Source organism: Corvus kubaryi, unplaced genomic scaffold (assembly GCF_017639235.1).
Source record: "Corvus kubaryi isolate FWS band 111438036 unplaced genomic scaffold, C.kubaryi_AGA036_p1.0 37392, whole genome shotgun sequence".
Taxonomy (NCBI): Eukaryota; Metazoa; Chordata; class Aves; order Passeriformes; family Corvidae; genus Corvus; species Corvus kubaryi.
The window spans coordinates 12,663,455-12,690,067 of NW_024581131.1; the positions used below are offsets into that span (position 1 = coordinate 12,663,455).

A 26,613-nucleotide genomic window follows, 5' to 3' on the forward strand; every position below is an offset into this window, starting at 1 on the left:
ATGTGGAGGTGAGGGGAAACGACGACAGGAGCCGGTGCTGCCCTCCCAGCACCCTCTCCCGGCCCCACCTGCCTGGGCAGAGCCCGCTCCCGTTAATTGGATCAAGGGCCGGGCGGCGGGGGCGGGGAGGCGGGAGTTACGTCGAAGCTGCCCCGCCGCTGCCGTCGGAGCACCCCGAGCCCGGGCCCGCCCCGCGGGACCTGCTGGAGGCGGGGCGGAACCCCCGTGTCCCGCGGCTGAAATAGGGGGAGGGCTCAGCCCGCGCCTCGCCTAGGTGGCCGCTGCTCGCCGAGCGTCCCGCCGAGCCGCGCCGCCTGCGAGGTAAGCGGCGGGGTCACTGCTGCGGGCTCGCCGCTGCGGGCTCGCCGCTGCGGGCTCCGCTCCCCCGGGCCTGGCGCCTTTCGGACCTGTGCCCCGTGGGGTGCCGGGGGTCTTGGCGGCAGAGCCCATCCTGGTCCCGGCGCCGCCTTCCCGCGGCGGGCAGCGTGTCTCGGGACGCGCTGGCAACTGTGAGGGAAAAGTTTCCTCATGGAAGGTGGGCGGGGGGGGAGGCGGTGCCCGGCTGGGCGCTGGCTGTGGGCAGGAGGAGACCGGGAGGCAGCTCGGCGCGGTTCGTCTGGAGGCGCAGCGGAGACCCCCGGTAGGTGCGGGAGTGGCGGCGCCCGGGGCTGGGAAGGGCGATGGGACTGCGGTCCCCGGCGGGTTGTTCACGAGGGGCTGGGGAAGCTCTTGCCAGAACTTCGCACCCTTTGCGTCCCTAAGCTTCGCCGGGTGCCCCGCCGCTGGCCTCCCGGGGCCGGCCCGCTGCCGCCGCCCCGTCACTGGGGGCTGCCGAGGCTCCCCCTCCCTCCGGAGCCCGCGCCTCCGCTCCGCCGCGGGGACAGGGGCCTCTTTGTGCCGCAAACGCGCAGAGCCGCTTCCCACTCTGAAATCGGAGCCGCGGGCGCTGGCAGCGCTGTGGAGAGTGGGGATAAAGCGGCTTCCCAGGACCCCCTGGGGAAAGGGGCCGCGCCGGGGCCCAGGCTCGCGGGGCTGTAGTCCCTTGTCTCGGGGGTCCGTGTTGCCGGTCTGTGAGCCGGACTCCTGGCAGCTGGATGGAGAAGTTCGGCAGACGGGACAGTTCTGTCCTTGTTCGTCCTCCTCCTCTCTTCTGGCTGCCGACAGCAGGGAGGGGAGAGGAGGGCGGGGGGCAGGCGCTGGCTGCGGCCGTGTCACCGGGCCCCTGGCAGGCTGCTGGGGTTACCGTGTCCTCTCCAGCCTAGGGCAAGAGAAAGCTGATAAACAGGGAGGGTATTAGTGGGCCTGAATATCCAGTGCTTGAGAAGACAGTCTGATTTGTCACTGGGCACGGGAAGAGGATTCCATGATCTCTGCAAAGTTATCGATAAGTGACGCTAGTGTGGCCCAAACACATTAACCTGTTCCACCACTTTCTGTGCCAACTATGCGTTCTTTGCTTGCTTCAGTTCTTCAGGCATGCAGAAGGCTCAGGGCTTGGTAGTGAGGGTAAGGTTAGCTGACCACCGCCAGACACTTGTTCCTGGCCCTAGGAAGTGGTCTGGTCTTTTTGTTCACTCTTTGACCCTCCTTATAGAACTGGTGCTCCCTGCTTCCTGAAACTGGAAATGAACTTCTCTCCCCTTCACATGAACCCCCGGTCTAATTTGCACAAAGGAATTTCTGATATGATGGTAATTGATTGCAGTACAGAACCCAAGCAGAGCCTCCCACTCCACCCTGGAATTGAAGTGTCACTAAGAAGTCACTGAGTCTTACAGTGGGTGACTCAAGTCATTCTCGGGGCGGAATGAGAGCAGAATGCACAACTGCAGTGTGTGGGCTAAAATGACAAGGTCCAGATACTCCTTGCTCCAGGTGTGAGCTGGTCTCTGGGTGGAGTCAAAGTGGAGCTTCTCCCCATGGGTTGCATAATTGGGCACATTCTTTCATGCAAGGATTCACCTTTCCCTGAAGCCCACAATGTGCTTTGTGTGAGATGGAGTCTGCCTTGATAGTGTTTTGTGTAATTAATGGTATTTCTCTAGAAGTTCCCTAAAATATTTACTAGATTGTCCTTTGAGTTACAGCTTGGAACAGAATGAATGTGTGAGCTTGATCAGCTGCCTGCTGCCTTCCCTATTCTGTGCCAGTTCTATTGTATTGCTTTATTGGCTTTTTTATTTTTTTCTTCTGACCTGTGTGTTTGAGCTTCTCTGGCTTGCCTGCACTTGTTCAAGTGAAGACTGTCTTCTTCTCAGGCTGTAAAAAGAGGTAACTTTAGCGTGTCAGCTATGTATAGGGCTGAGAACAACTGCCCCCCTGGAACTCTATTATCAAATGCCAACAAGTAAATAGGATTGTGTGTGACTGGACTATGCCAAAATGCTGCAGGTCACTGGAAGACAGTGTGTGTAACCAAGTCATAAAAGCCTGAAAATTTTATGGACCCAAATTAATTTCACAAGATAATGACTGGTGCTTTTAGTCATTCTAGGTTTTTGTGGATTATACAAGATCTAGCCTGAATCTTTTTGGCTTTCCCCAGATGATCGTGAGTTTCCAACAAAAAGAGAATAAAAATATCAGAGAATTAGTATATATTTACACATGCACACATATGTATGTGTGTGTATATATATGTATAAGATCAGTAATACAATAATGTGACTTCTTAGGAGATACAAAGCTGTAAGAATGCCTTAGTCACCACAAAGGGGTGATGTGAGCTTTTGTCAGAACTCATGATATCAGCAAGCATGGCAAATACTGTATATTCTTTACTCTGGCCATCTTGAGGGCTGGAGATTATTCAGTTGTTGTTTGAACCATTTAGTCTGTGTCATGGCTGACATCCAGAGATTGAGCTGGGGACCTCAAAAGCTAAAAGTATCTGCTTGTAGCCTGAGTGGAAAAAGCTATACTCTTGATCAGAGAGCATTAATAAACTGCCTCTATTTTTGCCATCAGCTGATCAGTGATCTGTGAATTTGGGCTGCTCTTGAGAGTTCATGGGGAAATGCCTGAACAATAGGAGAGCTGTTCAAGCCCTTTAAGGAGCTCTTATCTTTTTAAAACAGACTTTGTGATCAGGCAAGCTGTTTTATCACTAGTTACTTGGTGCGATGGGTGTAGAGGGTACTCTGTGAGAGGCAACTGTGTCAGATAGATTAAAAAAAAGCCTTAATAGTTCAGTCTAAGACTTTAGTGGATGGGTCAGAAAACAGTGACTGCTGTATCTGGAAGTTTTCATGAAGAATTTAGGATTTTGCTCTTTGAAGAATTACAAAAGAACTTTGCATCCTCGGAGCAGTTAAGAAGCTGTTCAAGTGGTAGCTTTTTGCCACTGCCTTGCAGCATGGTGACCCCTGTTAATTTAACATCAAAATGCACTCTGACTGGGCACAAGTTTTTCCAGCAGCACAAAGGAAAATGTCAGTGCAAAGAACATGGTGCATCCTCTGCTGTAATCATCTAGCTTTATTTCAGTGACTGCTACATTAGTTTCAAGTTCCTTCAAGCTGAAATGTGGGCTGAAGCTGGGCACTGCTATAAGGCAGTAAATGTGACTGGCATCCTAATCACATTTGAGCCTTCACTGGTTTCTCCTTGCCGTGAATGGGATGATGGGAATGAGCCTTTCAGACTTGCCATAGTTGGAATTTGTGTGTTAAATCTAGTGATTGTCACTGGGCACTGGAGTTTGTTGAAAAGACATGTGAGAGATCTCCATGGTACCCGGGGCCTGGATCCAGAGGCATTAGGTTTGTGGGGGATTTTATGCTCTCTTAATAGGTGACTGTGGTAGGACTCTGTTTATTGCAACTAAGTTTTTCCAAGCTAGAGGAGTTAGATTACTGCAGACAGCCCATAAGTAACAGTGCTAGCAAGTCTTCAGCCTTCTCAGTCCTGTCCCTGCTGTGAGCTTGCCCAAGCTGGGTCTCTTCTGTTTGCCAGAAGATACAGTACTTGCCTCCTGGGATCTCAGGGACATAGTCAGTTCTTTCAGTCACCTACAGGTGATTTTTCTGGTGGTAGTAACTTCTGCCATCTCTCAGTACAGTTCCCCTGTTGCTGAGCCGAACCTCTCCCACTCCTGAGGGTGCTGAGCTGCACCAGCTGCAGTACTGCTGTGCAGAGCTCTGAAGTAGCCTTGATGCTTTTTCTGACAAGGGCAAGAAGCTTTCCTGGAGGATTGGGAGAAGATGTAGCATATTTCACTTCTTGAATGATTGCAGGTATTCACTTTTGCTTCTTGATGTTTTCAGTTAGCTCTTCCTTGTACCAGGACTGGTGAGCTGTGGAAGCCCATGTGAAAGCTCACTGTTGACTCCAGCAGGCTTCTACTCCAATGCAAGCAAACAACTAGGGTTTTGAGCTGCTTCAGGAAGCATTGCAGGGAAATAAAGCCCACTGGGTTGCTGTATTGTGCTTGTGGTTTTTTTAAAAAGCCTTCCAGTGTTCTTTCCCCACATGTCAGGTTGAATCCTGAGGACCAGAAACTGAGATCATTCCTTTGGGCAGTGGACTGAGAAAGCAAATGACATTCCAGTGATGCTGAACAGTTAAAATCTGTCCTGTCACATGTACACTTTAGGCTGACTGCCCCACTTGCCTGTGTTCTTCTAAAGTATTTTGAATAACATTTAGGATATGAAGTGTTAATAGTCCTGTTTTTCAGCCTGAGATCCAAAAATTTATTTTATGAGGCACTACTGATACCAAGGAGCAGATTCCATGCGGATACTATGAAAGCAGATAAAAGTTGCTCCATGACATGCCAGGCAATGAACTTCAAGAAGAATGTGTGACGTATTCATGGCCTTTCAGTAGAAGAATTTCAGCCTTTCAGTACTTAAAAGGAGCTTATAAAAAAGAGGGAGAGCAACTTTTTACATGGGCAGATGGCGACTGGACAAGGGGGAATGGTTTTAAACTAGAGGAGAGATTTAGATTAGATGTTATGAAGAAATTCTTTACTCAGAGGATTTCTAGAACAGGTTGCCCAGAGAAGTTGTGGATGCCCCCATCCCTGGCAGTGTTCAAAGCCAGGTTGGATGGGGCTTTGAGCAACTGGTCTAGTGGGTGGCATCCAAGCCCATGGAGATGGGCTTGGAACTAGATGATTTTCGTGGTCCCTTCCAAACCAAACCATTCTATGATTCAATGAAGTATGAATCTCCACAGTGCAGGCCAGTTCCTAACGGCTTTCCTACTTCAACCTTGTTACCTGTGTGTATCTCTGGGAAATCTGTCAGAAAGATGTATGAATACTTTTAGGAGTGGAGTATTGACAAAGTGGCTGATCTGCCAAACTCTTCTTGAACCGGGAGATGATACAAAGGGAATATAAGTCCTCTCCAGTCCACAGAGCAAATGATGCTTTTTCACATGTCTGGTCCTACAAAAGGCTATGCAAAATGTCTCTATGTAAAAGCTACTGTACAGTCCTTCCAGTTCATATAGTATTGAAATCTGCCTTACAGTTGCAGTTGGTTTTATGCTGTTTAGATTTTCCTGCAGAGTAAACCTAGCTCTGGTAACAAAAGGTGAAAAAAGAGCCTTGCCGTCAAAGTGGAGGAACTGGTCACACCTGGAACAGAACTAATGGGTGTGATGCTTTAAGCTCATTCTTCTTTACCATAAGAGATGCCCTAGCAGTCAGTCTTATCTTACTCAGCTCTCAATTCAAGGAGTTGGTTGTACTCCCTCCTACAGACTGTTTGGGACTTGAAACTCTGCAGGGAACTGGATGAACTTCAGAAATGCCTCGAGGATGATCTTTCATGTTTTTGTCTACATTATATGAATATTTGGAAGGAAAGTATTCACATAATAAGCAGTTTTAGTAAATCAGCTTTTACCAAGTAAAACCAGAAATCTATTTGATGCAACCATAGATAAAGAAATGCAGTACTTTGAATTAATTTGCCATGATTGTCACGCACTTGGTCTGAAGGACAAATTTCTTGCCAACTCTTATCTCCCATTCCCCTTCCTCAAAAAGCAGTCAGTGGAAAAGACAACTATTGGTAAAGGAAACCCAGAAGTTGCAGAACTGTAGAAGGGTTCCAAGTGGGAGAAGGGAGCATAGAAGGCTGGAGACTTCTGACTGCTGTGCAGTCTAGTGAAGCAAGAAACCACCAGAAGCTCAGTGTTAGAATGGAGCTAACTGGCTTGTGGCTCCCACAAAGGTTGTTTGATTGCATCGATTACAGTTGGCTTCCTTAAGACTTCCTAATGCATTAATGTAAACTTGATCCCTGCTTTGGATGTTGCAAGGTGATTCAATCACAGGAGAATATTCCAAGGGCAGGAACTTACTGGAGTTTGCTCCCCATCCGCAACCACAGGAAACACCCCTGATCACCACTTCCCATTATTTCTGCCTTCTTTACTCAGGGTTAGATGAGTCCAGGGTGTTTTATTCTGTCCAACCAAACTTCTTACTCCAAGCCTAGTTGGAGAGGGTAGACTGGCCCAGCCTGCTACTACAATGAGTTACCTTTACTAAGTTCCAGGCAACTGTGTCACAGGATGGACTATTGATCTTACCAGTCAATAAGTGCACAAAAAACCATTACCAGATAAGATGCAGATTAAATCCTGGAAAATGTTTACATTCAGTGTGGATTGAGACTGCTGAGGGATATACTAGCTTTGACTAGAGCTTTAAACACCTGCTTATCAGTGATTTAGGAAGAAAGAACTTCCAGTTGTTTGGGGTTCCTTCTGATGAGAAGGGAAGCGCATGTGTTTGCTGGCAAGCTTGGTGTTTGCTTGCAGAGACTGATGAAGCGGGGTGGGAAGTAGCCTGGGAAATACCTAGCATAGAAGCAAACAAGTGAAGAGGCCAGGGAGTGGGACAGCAGAGATTACAGGTTCTCAATATCTGCCTGGGTTAAAACCTTGCCCTGAGAGCATGGTAAGACAGGGAGTGTGAGAGCTGGAAAGTGGGCATGCTGTGACTAATGAGTGCAACAGGAGTGATGCTGTTCACAGGGCTAAGAAAGCAGGCTAGGGTAGTGCTGTTCCTGGTAGCTTGTATGTGTGGCTTCTTACTAAGCTGTCAGCTGCAGCTGCTAAACACATAGACGCAACATACCTGTTTAAATTATTCTAGCAACCATTTTGAATAAAAATGAACATAGCCTATTGCCCTGTTTGAGAATGGTACCCAGTGGTTCAGCTCTGGCTTCTTCCCTCCTTCAGCTCTGTATTTGAGATTATAATAATTTTTTTTAATACAAAGAACAACTGGGAAGAAACCACATACCTTGATAGCCCACTACATTCCTTCATTAACACTGTCTCATAGTGTCACATTAACCAGAATAGATCTGTGTTCCTGTAATATTAAAGATCCTCTACATCATTTTGGAAAAGAGAGCAGATTTTTTTTCCTTCTTTTGGTAAAACAATTTCTGCCTGGTAAAGCTGTGTCAGCCAGGAATCTTAACCCCTAGATCAGCAGCAATGTATTCTTATTAGTAGAAGCCTGTCCTGTAGCCTTGGCTGCTGACAGGGAATAGCTAATAAATGTAGAAAGGATTGAGTTCTGTATGAACACTGAAAACAGCTTGGGGTGGGTGGTACATGGGGAATGTCTGTCATCAGTACATTACCTTGGTCTGAATGTGAAGACTAAGCTGAAGAAGCTGTGGTCTGAAATAAGAGAATATAATGAAGCAGCACAAGCTCAGGGGGTCAGCCCTTCAAGTGGAACAGGATCTTTTCTGTGTTTTATACTTTGGTATAATCATAGAGAATTTTGCTAGTGGACAGCCACGTGTTCTCTAGAGAATCATGGGCTGGGAGATGGGCTTCTGTTACAGGCTTGCACATAGCTGAAGTGACTTCTGTGTGTAGTTACTGTTCTGCCTGATGTCTCTCTGACCTTTCCCTGGCTGGAGAAATGAGCTGAAATCTTGCTTGAAACTGTATTAGACAGCCCTGGCAGGCTTCAGTCCTTAGGGAGAGGCTGGGAAACACTGGCTTAGTCCCTTTCCCAGTCAGGTGACTGCTGAGGGTGTGACACTGCAGTAAGAGAAATACCTCTAAGGGAAGTTTTGGAGGATCTTTGTGTTACATTGCATCCTTTCTAGCAGTAGATAAGATCTGTCCCCGCTTCAGAAAGGTGAGTACACCTGTAAATACCAGACCTCCTATATAATGGCAGTGGAGAGCACATTACTGGGCATCATCCCAGTTGCTGGTTCAGACCTACTGGATGTGTAGTTCCAGAGATGGTGAGTCTGGAAAGCACACCCTGTTCCATGCCCCATTTTGTTCTCTCTGTTGGGGACCTTCCTAGCTCTTCTGTACCAACAGCAGTCCAGTTTGTTACACTGCTGGAGTCATGTGGAATCTCCTGGCTTCAGCTCTCTAGTTTTGTTCTGACAAGTTAAAAGGAAAAAAAAAAAGGGATTTCATGCTTGCCATTCTGTAAGGGAAGGGGGGCTGCCATCTTTTTTGGATTGTTCAGATTGAAGTGTTTATCTGCAACCTATACCAGAGTGCCAGTGTTTTTGGAGAGAAAAGAATACTTTGACCACTGTGTACAGAAAAATGACCTGGGAATCAAACAAATTGGCTGCAGAAAGTATCAAATTCCTGCCTTGTGGTGGTAGTTGTCTTGAGGTGGAAATTAGTAGCAACCTGTTATTGATTAAAACTTTTGCTTTAGCACCTATATAGAAATTGATCCACAATAAAAATGTGTCTCCACCAAAGCCTCAGTTACTAGATAAATGTAACTCAGTTTGTTCCTACATGTGTCTGCATCCAGCATTTGCTGTTGCACTTGGGAAAGGGGAGTTGGGCAGAAGGCCTTGTCTGGTGGGATATACAAGCTTTGTTTCTGTGGATGAATTCCTGCAAGGTTGCATACACCAGCCCTTTGAGCATTTGTAGAGTTCAGAGGCTTGATCTTGGTGAACTTTGGAAAACAGTTTCTCACAGGGAGTCTCAGGAGGCAGTCAAGCAATGCATAGAAGTGGTGGTGCCTTGGGCATTTGGAGGCTGGAAGTATTGGAATGTAATGTAGATGGAAGAGGATTTCTGTGGTTTACCTGCCTGAGGGAAAGCTTTCAGTGGAGAAGAGCTATTATTACTTTTGGGTCTAGAAGTTTTCTTTGTGGATTGGGACTCTGTTGCACAGATGCTGTGAAAGCATGAAACAAGGCACACCCTATAATGCATAATGGTTTTCACATGTTTTTGAAAGGGAAGGTTTTAGCCTGGCACCTTGGTCTGAGAGCAGGGATCTGTGGTCTGAGATGCATCCCTGACTGCATCATGTGTGAGAATAATAACATGGCTTAAAGGTAAAAACAGCTCTATTGCAATGAACCCTCTGGCATTTTTCCGAGTGCAGCTCGGTACCAGTGAGACAGTCATGAGCCATTCCACCTTTCTGCAGCTAAAGAGCAAGAGCCATTTTTTGATAACTTAATAGGGAGTTGATAGTAGGTGTGGCCCAATAATTATGTTGGCTCCTATGTGAGAGCAGGTATGTGGGGGAAGAAGGGAGGTATCTTTTCTAACACTGGAAGCAGAAACAGTTGTAGCTGTCATTTGCATGGTTCAGCTTTCCTGATGTTCCTGGTTGTAGTGGTGTCTGTGATACCTTTATCCGTAATCCTCTGGAGGTGTGAAATGAATAGCAATGTAGTCACTCCTTCCCTCTTCTTCGGAGACCTTGTTTTGCAAGAGCTGCAGTGAGGTCTTAAGTAGCTCTTAATGTGAGAGCTGATAAAGGTGGGAAGGTAGGAATAAACATTCCTTTGCCCTGCAAATATGATTTGCTAGATAGCCTCCTCCTAGCAGAGGTGGCAGTGGCATCAGGAGGAGTCTTGTATGTAATACTAGCCCACATAAAACTCCAGTCAACCCAGTATAACTCCAGCTACATTGCTCGTACTATACAGGCTCTGCCAGGCCTCCTGAATCATTTGGTGGCTCTTGCTAAATCAGGCTGTCCACAAGGTATCCCTGTCATCTTTACTTTGCTGTAAAACAACCTCCAGGCTTTGGCACATATATTTACTTTTCCCGTCAAACTCAGGTTTTCCCTGGTCTCAAACCCTTAGTGGCTTACAACATGTGGTATTTCAGGAATAGATAGGCATGAAGGGGTGGACTGGCAATCTACTTGCTCTTCCAGGGCTTGATCAGGGTGACAGCAGCAGCTGTTCTTTCCAGCCCCTCTGTGCAGTACTAAGTACCTTCCCTATGTCTGCATGCAGATCCAATTTGATCTGCTGACTGACATGGACTCATGAAGTATGTAAAGTCCAGAAAAAGCCCAGCAGAAAAGGGTCCTTCTTGTTCTTTGACCCTTTTGCTTCTACCAAGCTGGATTTTTCTGGATGTCTATAAAGTCCATACAACTGCAATGGAAATATGTACTCAATGGACTGCTACTCGGGTCATGGAGATTAGCCTGTAGAAATATTATACCACTTCATTGTATTTTCCCACCTAGCTATGGTGCTGATGACTACAGTAAAGCCTTAAGTTGTGGGATACTTTGCCACATGATGTTATGGATGCTGAAAACTCATATATGAGTTCAAAAGCAGGTTGAAGAAATTAATGGAAGAGAAATCTGTTGAGTGCTCATTCATAGGTGCCACATCCGGCTCAGGGAAGTTCCTGTCAGCAAGTGGTTAGAGGCTTGGAGAACATGCAGGGAGGCATCATGTATGCTTGCTCTGTTGTGAAAGTGAGGGAAGGTATCTGCTTTTGGCTGCTGTCTAGAAAGGCTATGAGGCCATGATAAACCTTAGTCTGATCCAGCACAGCTACTACTGTATTTCAGAGCCTGTTAGTGACCGTAAATCTGGTTGAGTTGGTAACTCCTGAGAAAGCAAGCAGATGTGACTCAAATTCTAACATGGAAACTGCAGAAATAATAGATTGAGGTTTTGGGACATTTGTTTTTCCTGACTCTCCCTTGAATGAACAAGTGTGTACTGCCACACAACAGCTTTCCACATTTACCCCCCAAATTCTAGTACCATGTAGTCAGCCCGAATTGGAAACCAGAGATGGAAGGCATGTTTGTGATTCATTGCTTCCTGATAAAGTGGGGATGGGGGAGTGGTGCGGAAAAAGTGATACAGCGTTCATGTGTCATGTATAATTGATCTATGTCTTCATTAGGAGAAAAAAAGAAAGAATGGGTTTTAAATATACCTTTACATAACTTCATGAAGTTTTTTTAAATCATAGCAATTTCAGGAATGTGTAGTCTGGTTTTATTGGGGACTACTGGGAAGCCTTACAAGGTTTTTGATGAGCTTTAACCTTTTATCCAGTGACCTGGACCACTCATAGTCACAACTCTTCCCCCTCAACCTCCTGGCCTCCCCTTCCTCACAAAAAGTCACTAGCTTGCAATAATCCAGTCTGCTTTTCTTTCCTTCCTTCTCTTTGCCTACCTTCTTTCATCTTAAAAATGGTCTTGTTGGCTGGCTAAAAATCCCACTTCCAGGTTTTGCAGGTTCTATTCTCAGCTGCCCTAACCTTCCAGCTGCAGCTGAGTGCTGGTGACTGAGAAGAAGGGATTTTTTGCTTGTCTGTTGTTGAGGTTTTTGTTGTTGTTGTTGTTTTTGATAGACTTTTTTACATTGAGGTAAGTCCCCAGGGATGTAAGCATGAGATAAGCAAAAATGCCTTATTCTGCCCTTGCTTCTAATAGCCTCTGCAGACCTTTTACTTCTCTTTGCTCTGTGGAAAGCTGATGACAGTTCCCTGTACCATATGGCAAAATAAAGTATTTCTGAGAATATGATGGGAACAGCTTACAGAAGCAAGGGACAAAAAAGCTCTCCGGCTAGAGAGCCATGTTCTACCAGTGCAGTGCTAGGTGCTTGACTACTAAAGGGACTGTAGACCAGAATATGCTTTCTGGTGAGTTTTGGTGGCTTTTTTTTTTTTTTTAATGTGGAGTTATCAAGTTCTTTGACTTGTGTATAAATCTTCTTCATCTTTAGTTAAAAGGGACTGGAGAAAGTGTATGTGTATCCTTCCCTCTTTCTCCCAAAGGCAGCTGTGTGCAAAAGTATATGCAGCAGTGCATGGAGGCTGTGGAGTTTGCTAAACTGGACACTGTCCAGTGAGGGGAGACCAGGCCCCACGTGGGGTGCCTGGGGTCTGTGCTTATTTTAGGCCTTTCTGGCCCAAGCTGTTCCCTGTGCTCAGCTGTTGTGATGCTACCTTTCCTGTACAGTGCTGTCAGCCACCCCAGTGTTTCTATTTTAACTCTCTGGGGCTTGATCTTGTGACACAAGGATTTGGCATCTCTCCTACGTGCTGGAACATGGCATCTCGGGAGGCACGGTGGCTGCAGCTGCTATATCAGAGGGTGCCCCTCCTAAGTAGCTGGTAGAAAAGGGACACCCCTAGGATTGCAGTGCATCAGAACAGGCATCATCCCTTCAAAGGAGTGTCTGACCGTACCCATCTCTGTCTCCTCCAGTCTTTTTTCAGAGTCTGAAGAGCTTGAGACACACTTGCCGGCTTCCCACTGCTCCCCCTTCGGCATCTCACTTTCAGCATTCAGGTATGTAGTTACTGGGGCCAGGAGTAGAGTTGCGTGCCCTGGAGGCTGTAAGATGGCTTTGCAGTCAGATGACAAATGGTGGGGAGGGGAGGACAGGGACAGCTGGTGGCATGGTGGAGGAATTAGTTTTTCAAGGTTCAGGCACCTGTATGTCATACGCGATTTAACAACTTGCTTCAGTGACTGGAATTCAGTACTTCCAGCCTTCTGAAGAAGAAACAACATTAATATACTTCTGACACACTCCATGAGATGACACTGGGCAAACATAGCCAAATGTCAAAAATTCCTGCAGTCTGGGTTGGGGCACTTCACTGTGAGGCTCCTGCCACCAAGAAGGATTTGCATGAGGTGGGAGATGTGTACTCTTGACCTGATCTTCATCTCTGCTGTGTGCTCTGTGGGCTGGCAAAATGAGCAGATACCTCTCTGGGGTGTGAGGGAAGCTTTTTATAACCAGGAATGTGCAAGGGGAGAAGTGGCAGCAAGGGCTGTGCATGCTGCATTAACCTGGGCTTGTCTGGAAAGGATTGGGTTTGTCAGCAAGTGACTGGGCTTGGGTCCTGTTACTCCTTCTCTCATTCTTGCACAAGAACAACCCTGAACCTCTCTGCAAGGAATTCAGTGTTGTACCACATCAGGAACAAACTAGCAGTGCAAGCCAGCACAGGGGAATGGGCAAAAGTTCTGAGGCAGCAGAGAATGAGATGAACCTTTTACCTTTCAGCTTCGATTTTGAGCCTAATGCAGTGAGTGTAGTGAAACCAGCAGCTGTGCAAGGATGTTTCTAGGGAAGCAGTGTCCTGCGCTGCTGTTTGGCTGGGTATGCCCCAGCATGTTTCTGTACTTCTGCTCAAGCCCAGCTTGGCTGGTGGGCAGCTTATAGGGCTCCTCCCCATTCAAGACATGCCTGCCTGCTGACTGCTCAGCCTTGTTTTCCTGTCAGTTGTTGTAATCCCGTAATCCTGAGTCATACTGGGAAGCTGGAGTCATCTTCATTGACAGAAGATTTATTTAAAATCTTTCAAGGCAGATTTCAAATAGCTTTAGCTACTTCAGTTTCTATTACCCTCTTGAGGGCCTTTGTTAAGAAAGGGATCTCTGCAGAAGTATTTGGTGCTGCTGAAGAGTGTTGGATTCACGAGCATCTCTGATATCTGTACAGCCAAGGTTTGGCAACATTGTCTTCTATGACATCCTTTCCCAATGTGTTACAGGCCTGCCAAGGAGGCCTCCTGTCTGCAGGGAGGGAGGACACCAGTTCAGTCCTGGGCATCTCTGCTGGACCTTGCCATTTGCAGCTGGAGGGGCACTGATCCCAGTACTTGACTGCAGGGCAGCAAGTTGGGTTCCTCCAGCTCCAAGAGTCATGGAGAACCATGCTGTCTGCAAAGGCTCAGCCACTGCTGTGTTTGAAGTCACTTTTCTCTATTCTCAGGTTAACTGAAATCTGCAAACATTCCCTGCTGCAAGAAAAAGAGGGTGATGTCATCAGAAGATGATGCTGGTGGGGAGGCTCCTGGGGGCAGTTTCTGGGAGGTAAGGAAGGATAATTGGAGTGTGAGGGAGGTAGGAGTGTCATCTTACCACCCACTGGTGGAATTACCAGTGGGTTGAGTTCCGGGTCTGTGGGTGACATGTTGCCCTTGAGGAGTGGAAGGAGGAACTGTGGGAAGGTTCAGTACCATGCTGTGTGTTACTGCAGGGAGTAGGTGACTTCCACAGATGCTGTGGAATGAGAGTTCCTTGTTCAGCTGACATAGCTCTGAGCTGTGAGAGAAACAAGCAAAGCATCTCAGCTTCTTCTCTCCAGTGCTGTGTTTGCCTGAGAGTGCCAAAGGCGGGTCTGAGCCCAGATGCTGGCTTCAGAAGGGCCCATGTTCCCTCCCCATGCAATAATGGGCCTGCTGTTGTCTGTACTGAAGGAACATGAAAGTCAGTACAGTATAAACAATAATGTTGTGTGACGTTTCAGGCTGGAAACTACAAGCGGACAGTGAAACGTGTGGATGATGGGTACCGGCTCTGCAATGACTTAATCTCCTGCTTCCAGGAGCGAGCCAAGATAGAGAAGAACTATGCCCAGCAGCTAACAGAGTGGTCCCGTAAGTGGAGGACCAATGTGGAGAGAGGTAAAGTTGGCATATTAGACTGGGAACAGGAGGCAATCATTGCACTCTGCTCTGAGTGCTCTCTCTTACTGAGGTGACATTGTTTCTTTCAGGGACAGGCTTCCCTTCCCCAGTAAGGGGGTGACTTTCTTGGGTGTCTTTTTTGTGTGTTTGCCTGTTTTTGTAGTCAGTCCTCTGATTCACTTAGAGAGGGGTTCTCTTGTCATGTGCTTGGTTATTAAAAAAAAAAAGTCTGTGTGCTTAGTTTGGCAAGTCCTTGGGCAGTCCATGTCTTAAATCAAGCTGGAGATACCCCCTTTTTAAGGATGGCTTAGCTGTCTTCTCCTCCAGTCTGAGAATAACTATTAATGCTGTGATTTAGTGGTAGTGTGGTCAAACTCACAAAGTAACAGGAAACAATGGGACAGATGTCCCAAAGGACCTACTGGTCTGTGGAGCAGAAGCCTAGCTTCAGTCATGAACTAATGTTGCTGTCTGTCCTGAAGCTCAGGGCAGATTTGGGAAGAGAATTTTCTACAGAAACCTTCTCCTAGCAGGCACCATCTGGAACAGTTGAGGCTGCCCAAAGAAATGCCCATCTCATCCAGCTCTAACAGCCAGTCTAGATGCTGCCTGGTGGGACTGTGGAGACCAGTCAGTGCTGACTTGTTTGATTGGATAGAGTTAGGGAAGTGACTCCATACTGGTAGAAGTATGCAGGAGAAAAAGAATCTGCAATCCTTTCTGTGGGCAGTAGGTATAAGAGCCCCTGTGGTGCTTATTCCTGCAGGTCCGCAGTATGGTACTCTGGAAAAGGCCTGGCATGCCTTCCTGACGGCTGCAGACAAACTGAGTGAAATTCATTTGGCTGTCCGGAACCACCTGGCTGGTGAAGACTCAGATAAGATCAAGGCCTGGCAGAAGGAGGCTTACCACAAGCAGATGATTGGAGGCTTCAAGGAAACAAAGGATGCAGAGGATGGGTTCCGAAAGGCCCAGAAACCCTGGGTGAAGAAGATGAAAGATGTAAGCAAAGTGTGAATGGGGAAAGAGATAAGGGCAGTAGAGCTGGCTGCCGGATTTCAAGAGCCACTGGGCAAACAAATGAGGTTAGCCAGAGTAGCAGAGAATCCCAGAGAGGGAGGGATGTCTCAAGGGTCTTGTTCTTATGGTTTTATAACTCCTGCCTGTATGGGAAGACTTTGGTAACAGGTTCTGTATTCCTGCACAGATGACATGTTAGCTAAGCAGGTTTTTTCAGAGCAGATGAGCTCTGAAAAAGAGATCATTTGAAGGTACCTCTTCCCACTGGAGCATTGTTTACTAAATGCTGAATTGGCATTCCTGTTAGGTTGCTGCAGACTTTAACAAATGTTAACATGCCTCCTCTGAGTATTGGAGAATCAGTGTTCGCAAGATCATGGCTTTTTCTGCATCCCTTCTCCTACAGGTGGAGACTTCTAAGAAAAACTACCATGCAGCCCGGAAGGAGGAGAAAACAGCCCATACAAGGGAGAACCATGCCAAGGCAGACTCATCTATCTCCCAGGAGCAGATGCGCAAGTTGCAGGAGCGCGTAGAGAAGTGCACTCAAGAGGCTGAGAAGGTGCGTGTGAGTTGTATGGATGGGGGTCACAAGGCTACTCCTTTCAAGGAAAAAGCATTGGTGGTAATGTCCCTCGGTGAAACGACTCCTGCTGAAGCCTGATGTGAGATCCCATCGTCTGAGGTTTTAGTGAGCTGGACTGAGACTTCAGTAACCAAGGTCTCTGTCTTTGGAGTTGGGCAAGATCCTAATTAATAAACAAATTTAAAATAAAAAAGGAAAAAAGTGTAGGGGATTTGGTGCAGGGGGGTGGAACCTCTAGAGCTGAAGGCTTGGCTACCAAAAATAGAAGATTTGTCTGTCCAGAAGAGGGAAAAGCATGGAAGGTCCTGTACAGAAGAGAGTAGCAAGGAAGAACAGGAAATTTGCAAGAATATTAGGAGAGCAATGGACTGGGACACTAGCTATGGGATGTCTTCTTATTTCTTTAGTGTGTTTGCTCAACAGTGAAGGGTAGAAAAGAACTTGTCAGTCCCAAGCCAGAGTAGGGAGGGTTGTTACTTGTTTGCCATCGGGGCAACACATCTCACCATTGCTGTGCTCCTGCTACAGTGCAAGGATCAATATCAGAAGATGCTGGAAGAGCTGAACCGCTACAATCCCCGCTACATGGAGGACATGGAGCAAGTGTTTGAGGGCTGTCAGGAGGCAGAGCGCAAGCGATTGTGCTTCTTTAAGGAGATGCTTCTGAACCTGCACCAGCATCTCAACCTCTCCACTAATGAAAGGTACTGGCCCTGATACAGGGGGAATTGTGCCAGCCAGGAGTGCTTAGGCTCTGGTGAGGGGTGCCAGTTCTGGCATCTCTGCAAGCTGCTTGCTTGCATCAGCCAGATCTTGTTCCTTCCCCTTTCAGGTGTATCTTAGAACTGGCATTTGGTCTCTTTAGAGGGACCAGTGCTGGGGTCTGTGATTGTGGGCTCCCCAGAGAGGATTTTCTGCCTTCAAACTCTTCCTCTTTCACTACTGTCCAGTACTGTCCTGTGTGTGTACTTCTATCCTATGAAATGCCTCCATGTTGCTATATATAATCCCAGGCTAAGGAATGTAGCTCTGTTGCCTTCTAGTACTGATGGTTATTCCACCCATTTTGCCCTTAGTAGGGAGGCCTTTTGTGAAGTAGTGCCTGTAAGCCCTAAGAGGGGTTACACAATGGGTAATAGGTGTAGCCAAAAATCTTCTGTGCCCCTTTTATGGTAGAGGCAACAAATCTGAGCCACCTCCATGTCTGTGTGCAAGAAAGTGCCGAGTTCTTTCAGTGCTCATTTAATGAGCTGTGCTGAGAGCTGGCACTTGTTAGGCACTGCCACACCAAACAAGCCTGTCCCGTTTGCCAAGCTGACTCTCCTGTAAGAGTGGCTGTGTTTTCCTAGGGCTGAATAGGTGCTGCTCTAGCACCTAATCTTGTGTGATTGAGGATGCTATGTAATTGTGCATGAGGTTAATCTCTTCCTTCCTACTTGGCTTTTGGGAAACTGCTGAGGGACTTGATTGCTGGTGGTTTTGTTTGTTCTGGTCATAGCTTTCATGCATTGTATCGGGATCTCCACCAAGTCATCATGGCTGCAGACAACCAGGAGGACCTGAAGTGGTGGCGCAACACTCACGGACCGGGCATGGCGATGAATTGGCCTCAGTTTGAGGTGGGGTAGCATTCTAGACTGTGTTAATGGTATTTCCAAACAATTAGCTGCTTTTCTGAAATTGGCAGATTACTAGTCTTGTGTTGGAAGGATCATGTCTTTGCTCAGCAAGTGTGGTGTGTTAGGCTCTTCTGAAATTGTTGTTGTGTTGCAAGCTGTCTGGTGCCCAAAGGGGCATACATAGGCTGCCAAGCTATACTCCAGCCATCCAGCTGCAAGGTCAAAGAACAGGACGTGGTGCTCAGGGCCATGGGACAGCTTTCTGTGATGATTTTCTCACAGCCTCTTGTTGCGCCTTGGGATTCAACAGAAGTAAGCCTGCTATGCCAGCAAGGCTCTAGAGCTGACCAGTTCGGCTGCTACTGAAGTACAACCTTGTCTTCTGTCCTTCTATATTGGGCAGAAAAGATGTACACAGCTTTTTTATCTGAGTGGCTTGATAGTATTACTGGTTTTCTCTGGACAGGAATGGTCCCTCGAAACACAGCGGCAAATCACCAAGAAGGAGAAGAGTGGCAAGATGGGTGATGATGTCACACTGACCAGCATTTTGCCTGCACGAGATGGTGTTGTCTCACAGACCCCTCTGCAGACAAGGTAAAGGCTGAATTCTGGGATACATCAGGTTAGGAAAAGTACAGTCCTGCCTAGCGCCGTGAATGAGTTGGATTGATAGGAGTATCTCTTCCTTAACTTCCTGTCTCTTGCCCATGGCCTTGCCTGTGGCACTCTGGAAAAGGCCATGTAGAAAATGCAGTTTAGGGTAGCTGTTTGGTTTTGGGTTTGTTTTGTTGGGTTTTTAGGGGGTTTTTTTGTTTGTTTGTTTTTGTTTGTTTGTCTAGCACATTCTGCCTCACAAAGTGCCTTCCTTGTAAAGATCCTTCTAGTGACGAGATTTAGCCCAGTCTGACTAGTGCTGTCTGATTCTGGCATGCATTTCCCCAGTTCTTCCTCCTAGAGAGGGTGAGAAGAGTTGGGAGTTGTGTGGTTTCCTAAATGAAGGCAACAAATTTTTATTGTTTTTCCCTGGTATGGTTCTGAGTAGTACCTGACAAGTTTGGGTATAGCTGCTTCCCTTGCCAGGAGGCAAGCCTGGAGAATAGGGAGAGGCAGAACAGACTCATCCTACTGTTCCAATAGCTGTCCTGCTTTAAAAGGTAGACTCTGGCCAAAGTGAACTGAGCAGAGAAGAATGGGGATATAGAGATTTCTCAAGGCCACTACTGTATTTCACAGTCAGTTGGATTCAGGGGGCCCTATTTGCCAATCTACAGGTTTTCCTATCAAGAGGAGCAGAACAGCCTCTTCTATGACACCCTGAAGGCACCAACCCATGTGAAGTTAGTATGGAACATAGCCTCTGCAGGGTTTTTTTGGGTTTCAGGTGTCTGTCCTCTGCTGCTCTTCCCCTCTGCTCTTGTCCCTGACCTGGAAAACATAATTCCAGACATCTCTTCAAGATGCACAACATGGCTTTTCCTCTCTGTTTTATTCTTGGCTGGAATAACTCTGGATGCAGCTGGGCTCTCCAGTTAGGACTGGCCTTCCTTGTGTGAGAGGGTCTGCTAGAGTAGGATGAGGTCATGAAGAGTGTGCATGTGTGAAAATACTTTGAGAGCACGTTACCCTCTTGGCCCTCAGGGCTCTAATGTGGGGTGCTTTCAACAAAATGTAGTATCTCCTGAGATATCTCTTCCTTGTTCACCCTTGCTTGGCTGTTGGGCCTCTTGCACCCTGTCCTATAGCAGAGCAGTCTCAGGGGGAGTCAGGGTAGTGCATGATTGGGGAGGAGGTGGGTGAACGATCAGTCTACTAACAACCATCTTGTCCTCTCTCACCTTCCACACACAAAGCGGAGGGAAGGAAGATATTTCGGAGTGGTCAGATGAGGACACTCCCAAGAAGTGCCTGGATGCCAACGGGCATGAGGATGACCTAAAGGTACCAGGTGTACGGGTACGAGCACTCTATGATTACACAGGACAGGAGGCTGATGAGCTGAGCTTTAAAGCAGGTACACAAGCACTAATCTCTTACTAACCTTTTGCTGTCCTCACTCGGGCTGACTGAATGATTGAAACACTCTGTAAGAATTGGATGTCCACTTGAAAACTGACACTTATCCTTCCCTTGGTGTGACCCACTACCAGCTCCTTCAAAGTGGATGATACAGTGAGAAATCTAATTTTTTCTAGACTAAAAGCTAGTGAGACCGCATGGAAAGAGACTGTCTAGGCCTTGGTCAGAATGCAGGGAGAGCACACCCCAAGTGATAAAACAGATCCTTCCTGCCTCCTCTTAGGGCATTTACTTTGAATTGTGTCTTGAAACTTTATTAAATGCTTCTCCCTGCACCATTGATATAAAAATTACATGGGTGTTCTGGATCATCTTTTCAAGTAATGTGAAGATAGGTATTTTGGGAGAAAGCTCACCTGACTTACGTGTACTACTGAAGGCAGAGGTCAGCTGGCAAAAACATCTATGCAAACTGTTGCTCAAAATGGCTATCTTGACGATGGAGATCCTGGCTTGCAGCAGAGGATTGAGTGCTGGAGCAAACAGACCTGTCCCCTTTTCTTCCTTTAGTTAGTTTGCATGTGCCCTCCTCTCAACTTCAAGAGGACATCTGGATCTTGGGAGTGTTTCTGATCTTGCTTGTTTTGAGTTTTACATGGTATCTCTGTGCTATATCTCTCCAAAATGCACCCATTGAAAGTCACTGAAGTCATTCTGTAGCAGGGCCTTTGTGCCTGAGGCCAGTATCTATGCTGCAGTGTTACCATACTGGTAAACTTAACACTAACTTTTTGCTTTAAAATATCTTGCAGTGTGGGTGCTCTAGAACTTGACTTTGTTCTTTCTTTCCACTCAGCAGATGAAAGGGGTATGACTTGTTAGTTGCAGTCATCTTCTTTTTGAATCTCCTCTGAGCAACACATACCAGTAAGGCTTCAGCTTAACAGCAGTGACTTTCTGAGACTCTGACAGTGTGGGATGTGCCTGTTGATGCAGTCAGACTCCCTCTCTGGCAGAAGTATGACCTTGTGGTAGAGGAGAGGCTCTTTCTGCCCCTTCCCAAAGTAGATGTGAGACTGTTAAGAGTCTTTCCTGGTCATAGTCTGAGAAATCAGTTGATTTCATGCCTTACTGGTCAAACCAGACACTCCATCATGGAATAGGCATTTTGGGTCCTAACAGCCGGAGCTTAGCAGCTTCTTGTATTTCCTTCCCACTTGCCTATCAGAGGAGCCACTAAGAAAAAACTGTCTCAGATCCATCTGATCACGCTGGCTTGTAAGCATGTTCCTTAGGGAGAGAAAAGCAGGCAGAATTCTAGGGCACAAAAGATTTCTGATGCTGAATAGAAGAAGTGAAAGTCTGTTTAAGTTCCTTGGCCGAGGTGATGGTACTGAGTGTAAATACTGAAGAGATCAGTAATTCTGGCTTTGATTAAACTGTGCATTATGATATGGGTGTTGATAAGGGGAGAAAAGTGTGGTGATTCAGACCAATAGTCTTGCTTTTTATTAAGTCATCTTAGGTGGGTAAAAATGCCATGCTACCTTTCTCAAGGCTGCCTCCTAATGACTGTTCTTACTTTTAGGTGAAGAACTAATGAAGATTAGTGAGGAAGATGAGCAGGGCTGGTGCAAGGGGCGACTTCTCACTGGTCAAGTTGGACTCTATCCTGCTAATTATGTTGAAAAGGTTGGATCATGATTACTGCTGCCTTGCCAGTGCCTCACAGCCATACCAGCGTCTCCTGCAGAGGTCCCTGGGTCATTCCTGGCCCAACCCACCTTTGCAGTATATCCAGCAGCTTCTGGACTTTAAAGGCACATATTCCATGTAATTAATGCTTCATTTTAAACATCTAGAGCCATAGGGATTTTCTAAAAAATAAACAAGGATGAATAAAGACTTTTTTGAGCACTACAGTAGTGCAGGAGTGCAGAAAGAAACAGATCCTTTTGACTTGCACTCAGTGAAAGGAGATAAGTTTTTTCATGGAGCTCTATAAAAGAGAAAGCACGCTTCCTTGCCTTCAATGCACATGCCATCCATAGGGTGTTGAGGTCTACCCTGCCTCCAGGCTTTCTGTTCAAGGAATTTTGGATGTGCAGGGTAATAGGGAACTTCTACTATTGTTTCCCCTTTTTAGCTCCATCAAGCTGACCAGCAGAAAGCTCTTCGTTCTCCCACATCTTTTATAAGGTTTTGGTATCCCTCACCTGCAAGCTTGTTGGCTTCCCTGGTAAGGCAGCTGGTATAAGTGATACAGCTTCAACCTGAACATCCCTCTCCACTGCCCTCATATTTATTGGGATAACCCCAGGAATGAATGACAGTATAGCTGAGGCACAGGAGAAAAAAGCTGCTGTCTTGCATGGTGTGGCTGTTAAGGCTGATGAGTTGTGAACAGACCTGTTGTGCAGCAAGTTGGAGTTGACTGAATGCTCCCTGAGCTAAAATGGACTTTGACACATGCTGAAGGCTGGTTTTAACAAAATGACAGCCACAATCCAGTGCTGTTCTGGTTAGGATCCCTAAATTCACTTGTGTATGTTGGGGTTTCTAATGAATCTAGATTATTTTGGCTACACCTCTCTTCAAGAGCACTTTGTGCACAGCAGACACCCTCTTTTTTTTCTCTCCTACATCTTGACTTACACAGGACTAGAAGTGCACTCCCTGCTTTGCCAAAGACCCCTGCACTGTGATGAGGGTTGCACTGTGGAAGCTGCCTGCTGGCTGGCACAAATTAGCCATAGAGGGGCAACTCCCCTTCTTGTCCTGAATTGCTGCAAGTGCACTTATGACCATGTGTTAAGTGCCATTCAGCAGGGAGGATGTATCAAACATCTTTATCTCACCTGTCCTTCCGCTTTGGAAAGCCTGTGAGGCTGCTGGGAAGACCTGGCATCCTGATATGTATGCATCTGTATATTCCAACATAGGGACTGATAAGCCCAAGAGCTTGAAGGCACAAAAAACTGGAAAAGCTCCCACTGTTGGAGAAACAAAGGCAAAAAAGCAATTGCTTAAAAATGGCTTACTTAGTACATCTGCTTGAAACTGCTGCTGAAATGCATTTTGAGTTTGTAGTAACCTTCTGTAGTGACATTCTTATTCTGGCCTAGCAAGTGTAAGTGACCTGGCTAAGTCAGACTCACAAAACTCAGTCTCCACCAACTGCATGGGGTGAACTGCTTCAGAGCTGTTTGGAAAAAGGGTGCTACACATAAGAAAGTCTGAAGTCATGGGTATAACTGGGATTAAATGGCCAGTAGGGTGTTAACAGCAGCTAGTAAGCCAAAATGTAGACTGAAACAGAGGAGGGGATGGATGAATTCAAACACCGTTAATTTATGAGGAGTAAAGTATCACAAACATCTCATTGCCTGGCTGACAGCAGAAATTAACCTTTTACAGCATACTGGATGCCTTGAAATGTAGTCTGCCATGGACAAAGAGATGGGGGACTAATGTTATTTAGTGCTTTTGTGAGACCACAGAAACTTAAGAGTTGAACAGTTTTGCTCAAAATATCCCTAGCACTGCATTTCATGAATGGGAAGGAGGGGTGAAAACTAAAAGAACAGGCTGAAGCATTTTGCTCAGAGTCTATTATGTAATTTCTCAAGAAAAGAGAAAGTATTTCTGAAAGGCAATTAAATATCTAAGCAACAGACATTAAAAATGCCTGATTTTAGCTATGAATTTACTTAGTATTCTAGGTTCAATATCTGAAGATGTTTCTAGGCTTATGCCATGTAATTAGAGGTGTTGGTGTATAAACACTGGGATTTATTTAAAGATCTAGTCTCTGCTTTCAGTTCTGTGTCCCAGGTAAAAGTATTGTTACTGTTGTGCAGTAATTACAAGTGTTCCACTCGCTGACCCACACTGAAATGATTTGTTGCTTCTTTGTCCCAGCACATGTGAATGTGAAGAGAGCCATGCCTGCCAGGCTTCTGAGAGAACTGAGACTAAAACAGTGCTAAAATGACCTGAGCTGTCCTATAAACAATACTGAAGTGTCCCTGATAAGCCTGCATATTTCAAGCGCTAATGCTAGGATTTCATGTAAGGTCAAAAAATGGTAGAAGGGAGCTACAGAGGGATAGCATGGAAAATTGATTTTAACTCCTCTTCTGAGTTTTAGTCAGGCTGTAATTAGGGATGGAGCTCAGTGTGGCCAGAATGTGCTAAAGGACAGAAATGTCCAGCAGATGGGACCTCTGATTACAGTACAAACAACCTGAAATTCCACAGGACAAAGTCTGAACAGACTTGTTTGTCCTAGGAAAACATGACCACCTGATTATAATGGGCTGCTTGAAGGTTTCCAGAAATAGCGACATATTGCAGCTTATGTGAACAAGTCCCCTAAGGAATGTTTGCACATCAGAAATTCCTGCCAAGAGCTGAAGTAATGGACAGCAGACAACACATAGAGAATGAAGAATTGCTTGGCTGGACTATACCTCATAAACTGGCATGGCACTTAGTCCTGGCTACCCAAAACCATCTGGATTAGTAGAAGAGAGCCTGTGTAGTAAAAATCCAGCTAGAGGGAAGGAAAAAAAAAAAACCCAAACCAACCCACATCTAATACTCTTATAATAAAGTAATAGCTCTGCCTAGATACTTGGTTTTCCACAGAAGCAAATGAGGTTTTGTTAACCACAAAGATTCTAGTTGAAACTTGCCATCCATGCCATGCCAAAAGTTTTGTGTGTGAACAGAGACATGTACCCATGAACTAATTGCTGTGCCTGAATTCCAGAAGGCCAGTGAAGCCTGTTCTTCCCCCATGATTTTTGTAAAAAAAATACAAATGCATCTCTGTGCCTGATGGGCAACACAGTGAAAACTTATCTAGTCATATTTTATTTTTTAATAAAGCCATTCCTTGTGGAAAGCGCATATATCTGTGGTTAGCAGATAATTAATTTGGTTCTGGCATCTTCCTGGGAAAGAATTTTGGGAGTATCGTGCAAAGCTTGGATTTCCTGTTGAAGATGAATTGTCTAGGAAGAGGAAGTTCAAGATTCTCTATGATGGGTCACACCCATTTCCCCAAAGTAGCAGCTGAGCTTGTCTAACCCAGTAATGTTTTTGCCCTGTAGGCAAAATCTGGGTCACAGAGCCCACAGGCCAGCTGTGCTCTGGGATGGTAGCTGAGTTGTGGTTAGCTCCAGCTCTGGGTGGCACTCCCACAGCCCTGCCTGGAGCTTGGGGCCATTGCTGCTTCAGTTTACTTTCCGTCCCACTTCCCATCCCCTCTGTCCTTGCAGCTGTTTTGCTTGGCACTAAGCATAGAGGCAGGTGCAAGTATGTGGCAATCCTGCACAGAGACCAGTCAGTGCTGTTACAAACTCCTGCACTGCCTCTGCTCCTGCCCTGTTTGCAGGTCCAGCCCAAGGCCACAGCTGTGAAGCTGTGGAGCTCAGCTCTGCTGTCTCCTGCAGGCTCCCCCACCTGCAGAGCAGGCTCTGCATGAACTGGAGCTGCCTTGGTTCATTTCTGGAGCTGCTGGCATTATGCTTATGGACAGCAGGCTGCAAAAATCCCTTCTGCTTGTGAAGAAAGCTGGTGCTGCAGTGAAAATGGGCTTGAACACTCCACTTAGACCTGTAGGTGATCATTTCTAGAGTAACTGCACTGAGGCCAGCTGCTGACAGATCATGGGGCTGAACGTGAGACAAAGCCAGTGCAACAAACTCCATCTTGACCCATGGAAATGTGGTTGGAAAATACCCACTGCAGGCTGGCAGCAAAGGCTGTGCAAAACAAGCAATAGTAAGGCTGCATGATACAAGGCAAAGTGTCTTCAGAGGAACTTTGCACCAAACCAGCCCAAAACAAAAAAGGAGAAACAGAAAAATCTTGCAACCATGTGTTGAACCACTGCCCAGGTCCAGGCTACAAGGAGCTGAAAAACTCTGGGCTGCAAGGGAGTGAGGCTTTGCCAAGCTACCTAGGTTCTTAGCAGATCAAGGAGGATTAATATGAGAAGATGAACAAATCCTTGCTGAAAGGGAGGGGAAGAGGGCAATGGAGTAGGTTCTGTAACTGGGTAGTTATCTTTAGGACATCTTGACTAAGCAACATGGCTCCAGTGAACTTATCCAAACTAAATTTCAGTCCAAATCACCTCAGCTGCTTTCAGCACATCCATTTTCTGGCCATGTTCTCCTGATTTTCATCATTCAGTAACCCTCCTTGTAGAGGTTTCTGGTTTGTCAGTCTCTCAGCTTAAGGCAATTACAGCTGCTGAGACACCTCAACAGGCAGTGTAGTGGTGCTCAGCACTTCTTCCCCCTTAGTGTGAGGGTCCATAAGCTCTCCTCTTCAGTTTCAGCACTTTCACTGGGTCCTTCTAGTTACACATCCTGTGGTCCCTTCCTCCCTGCATTTCCTTTCTCTCCAAGCAGCTGGAAGTCTTCTTCTAGGTCCTGCACTCTCTCCCTTTGACTTCACTACCTTTCCTTCCTGAATCTATTGTTCCTGCTTCCAGCAGGAGGCTGACACTAAAACAGTCACTGCCCCCAGCTGTGACCACAGTAGCCCTTTCTCTCTTCAGGGCTTCCCCACAGGTGCCACACAGTTCCTAAGGAATGCTGTATCCATAATTCTATGGATGTTTATTTCACCAGTGGCTCTGCATCCCCTCTACAC

The 26,613-nt window shown here is 46.5% G+C and overlaps 2 protein-coding genes across 7 annotated transcripts in view; one reads left to right on the top strand and one right to left on the bottom strand.

Moving 5' to 3' along the window:
• DDB2 (damage specific DNA binding protein 2) overlaps positions 1-619 on the bottom strand; it is a 19,743-nt gene extending 19,124 nt beyond the window's left edge. For 2 of the 3 annotated variants that reach the window (XM_042038165.1, XM_042038164.1), the window contains exon 1: positions 408-618. In XM_042038165.1, coding sequence (XP_041894099.1) covers positions 408-530 — 123 coding nt within the window. In that variant the 5' untranslated portion in view covers positions 531-618. Of the gene's footprint in view, positions 1-407 lie in introns of all 3 variants that reach the window. The other variant, XM_042038166.1, reaches the window with a different exon arrangement.
• Positions 190-24,855, top strand: PACSIN3 (protein kinase C and casein kinase substrate in neurons 3). Of its 4 annotated transcripts, none has more exons than XM_042038168.1 (12): positions 190-321; positions 12,482-12,565; positions 14,004-14,104; positions 14,541-14,697; positions 15,467-15,702; positions 16,127-16,282; positions 16,835-17,010; positions 17,805-17,925; positions 18,392-18,522; positions 19,200-19,265; positions 19,779-19,939; positions 21,533-24,855. In XM_042038168.1, exons 3-12 carry the CDS (start codon positions 14,051-14,053, stop codon positions 21,646-21,648), a joined length of 1,374 nt encoding a protein of 457 aa, XP_041894102.1. In that variant the 5' UTR covers positions 190-321; positions 12,482-12,565; positions 14,004-14,050; the 3' UTR covers positions 21,649-24,855. The 4 variants fall into 4 exon arrangements, with proteins under 4 accessions (XP_041894102.1, XP_041894101.1, XP_041894105.1 ...); XM_042038167.1 differs by lacking the exon at positions 190-321 and adding an exon at positions 552-640; XM_042038171.1 differs by lacking the exon at positions 190-321 and adding an exon at positions 552-640 and having other exon boundaries at positions 19,779-19,866; positions 21,533-21,632.
• Positions 24,856-26,613: the final 1,758 nt, after the last annotated feature.

What these genes read in the sequence shown, in the direction of transcription:
- PACSIN3 (XM_042038168.1), top strand. Translation starts at nt 14,051, where the DNA reads ATGTCATCAGAAGATGATGCTGGTGGGGAGGCTCCTGGGGGCAGTTTC. An exon ending in CTGGGGGCAGTTTCTGGGAG is followed by an intron (nt 14,105 to 14,540) that starts GTAAGGAAGGAT and finishes GTGACGTTTCAG; the next exon opens with GCTGGAAACTACAAGCGGAC. An exon ending in CAGACCCCTCTGCAGACAAG is followed by an intron (nt 18,523 to 19,199) that starts GTAAAGGCTGAA and finishes GCCAATCTACAG; the next exon opens with GTTTTCCTATCAAGAGGAGC.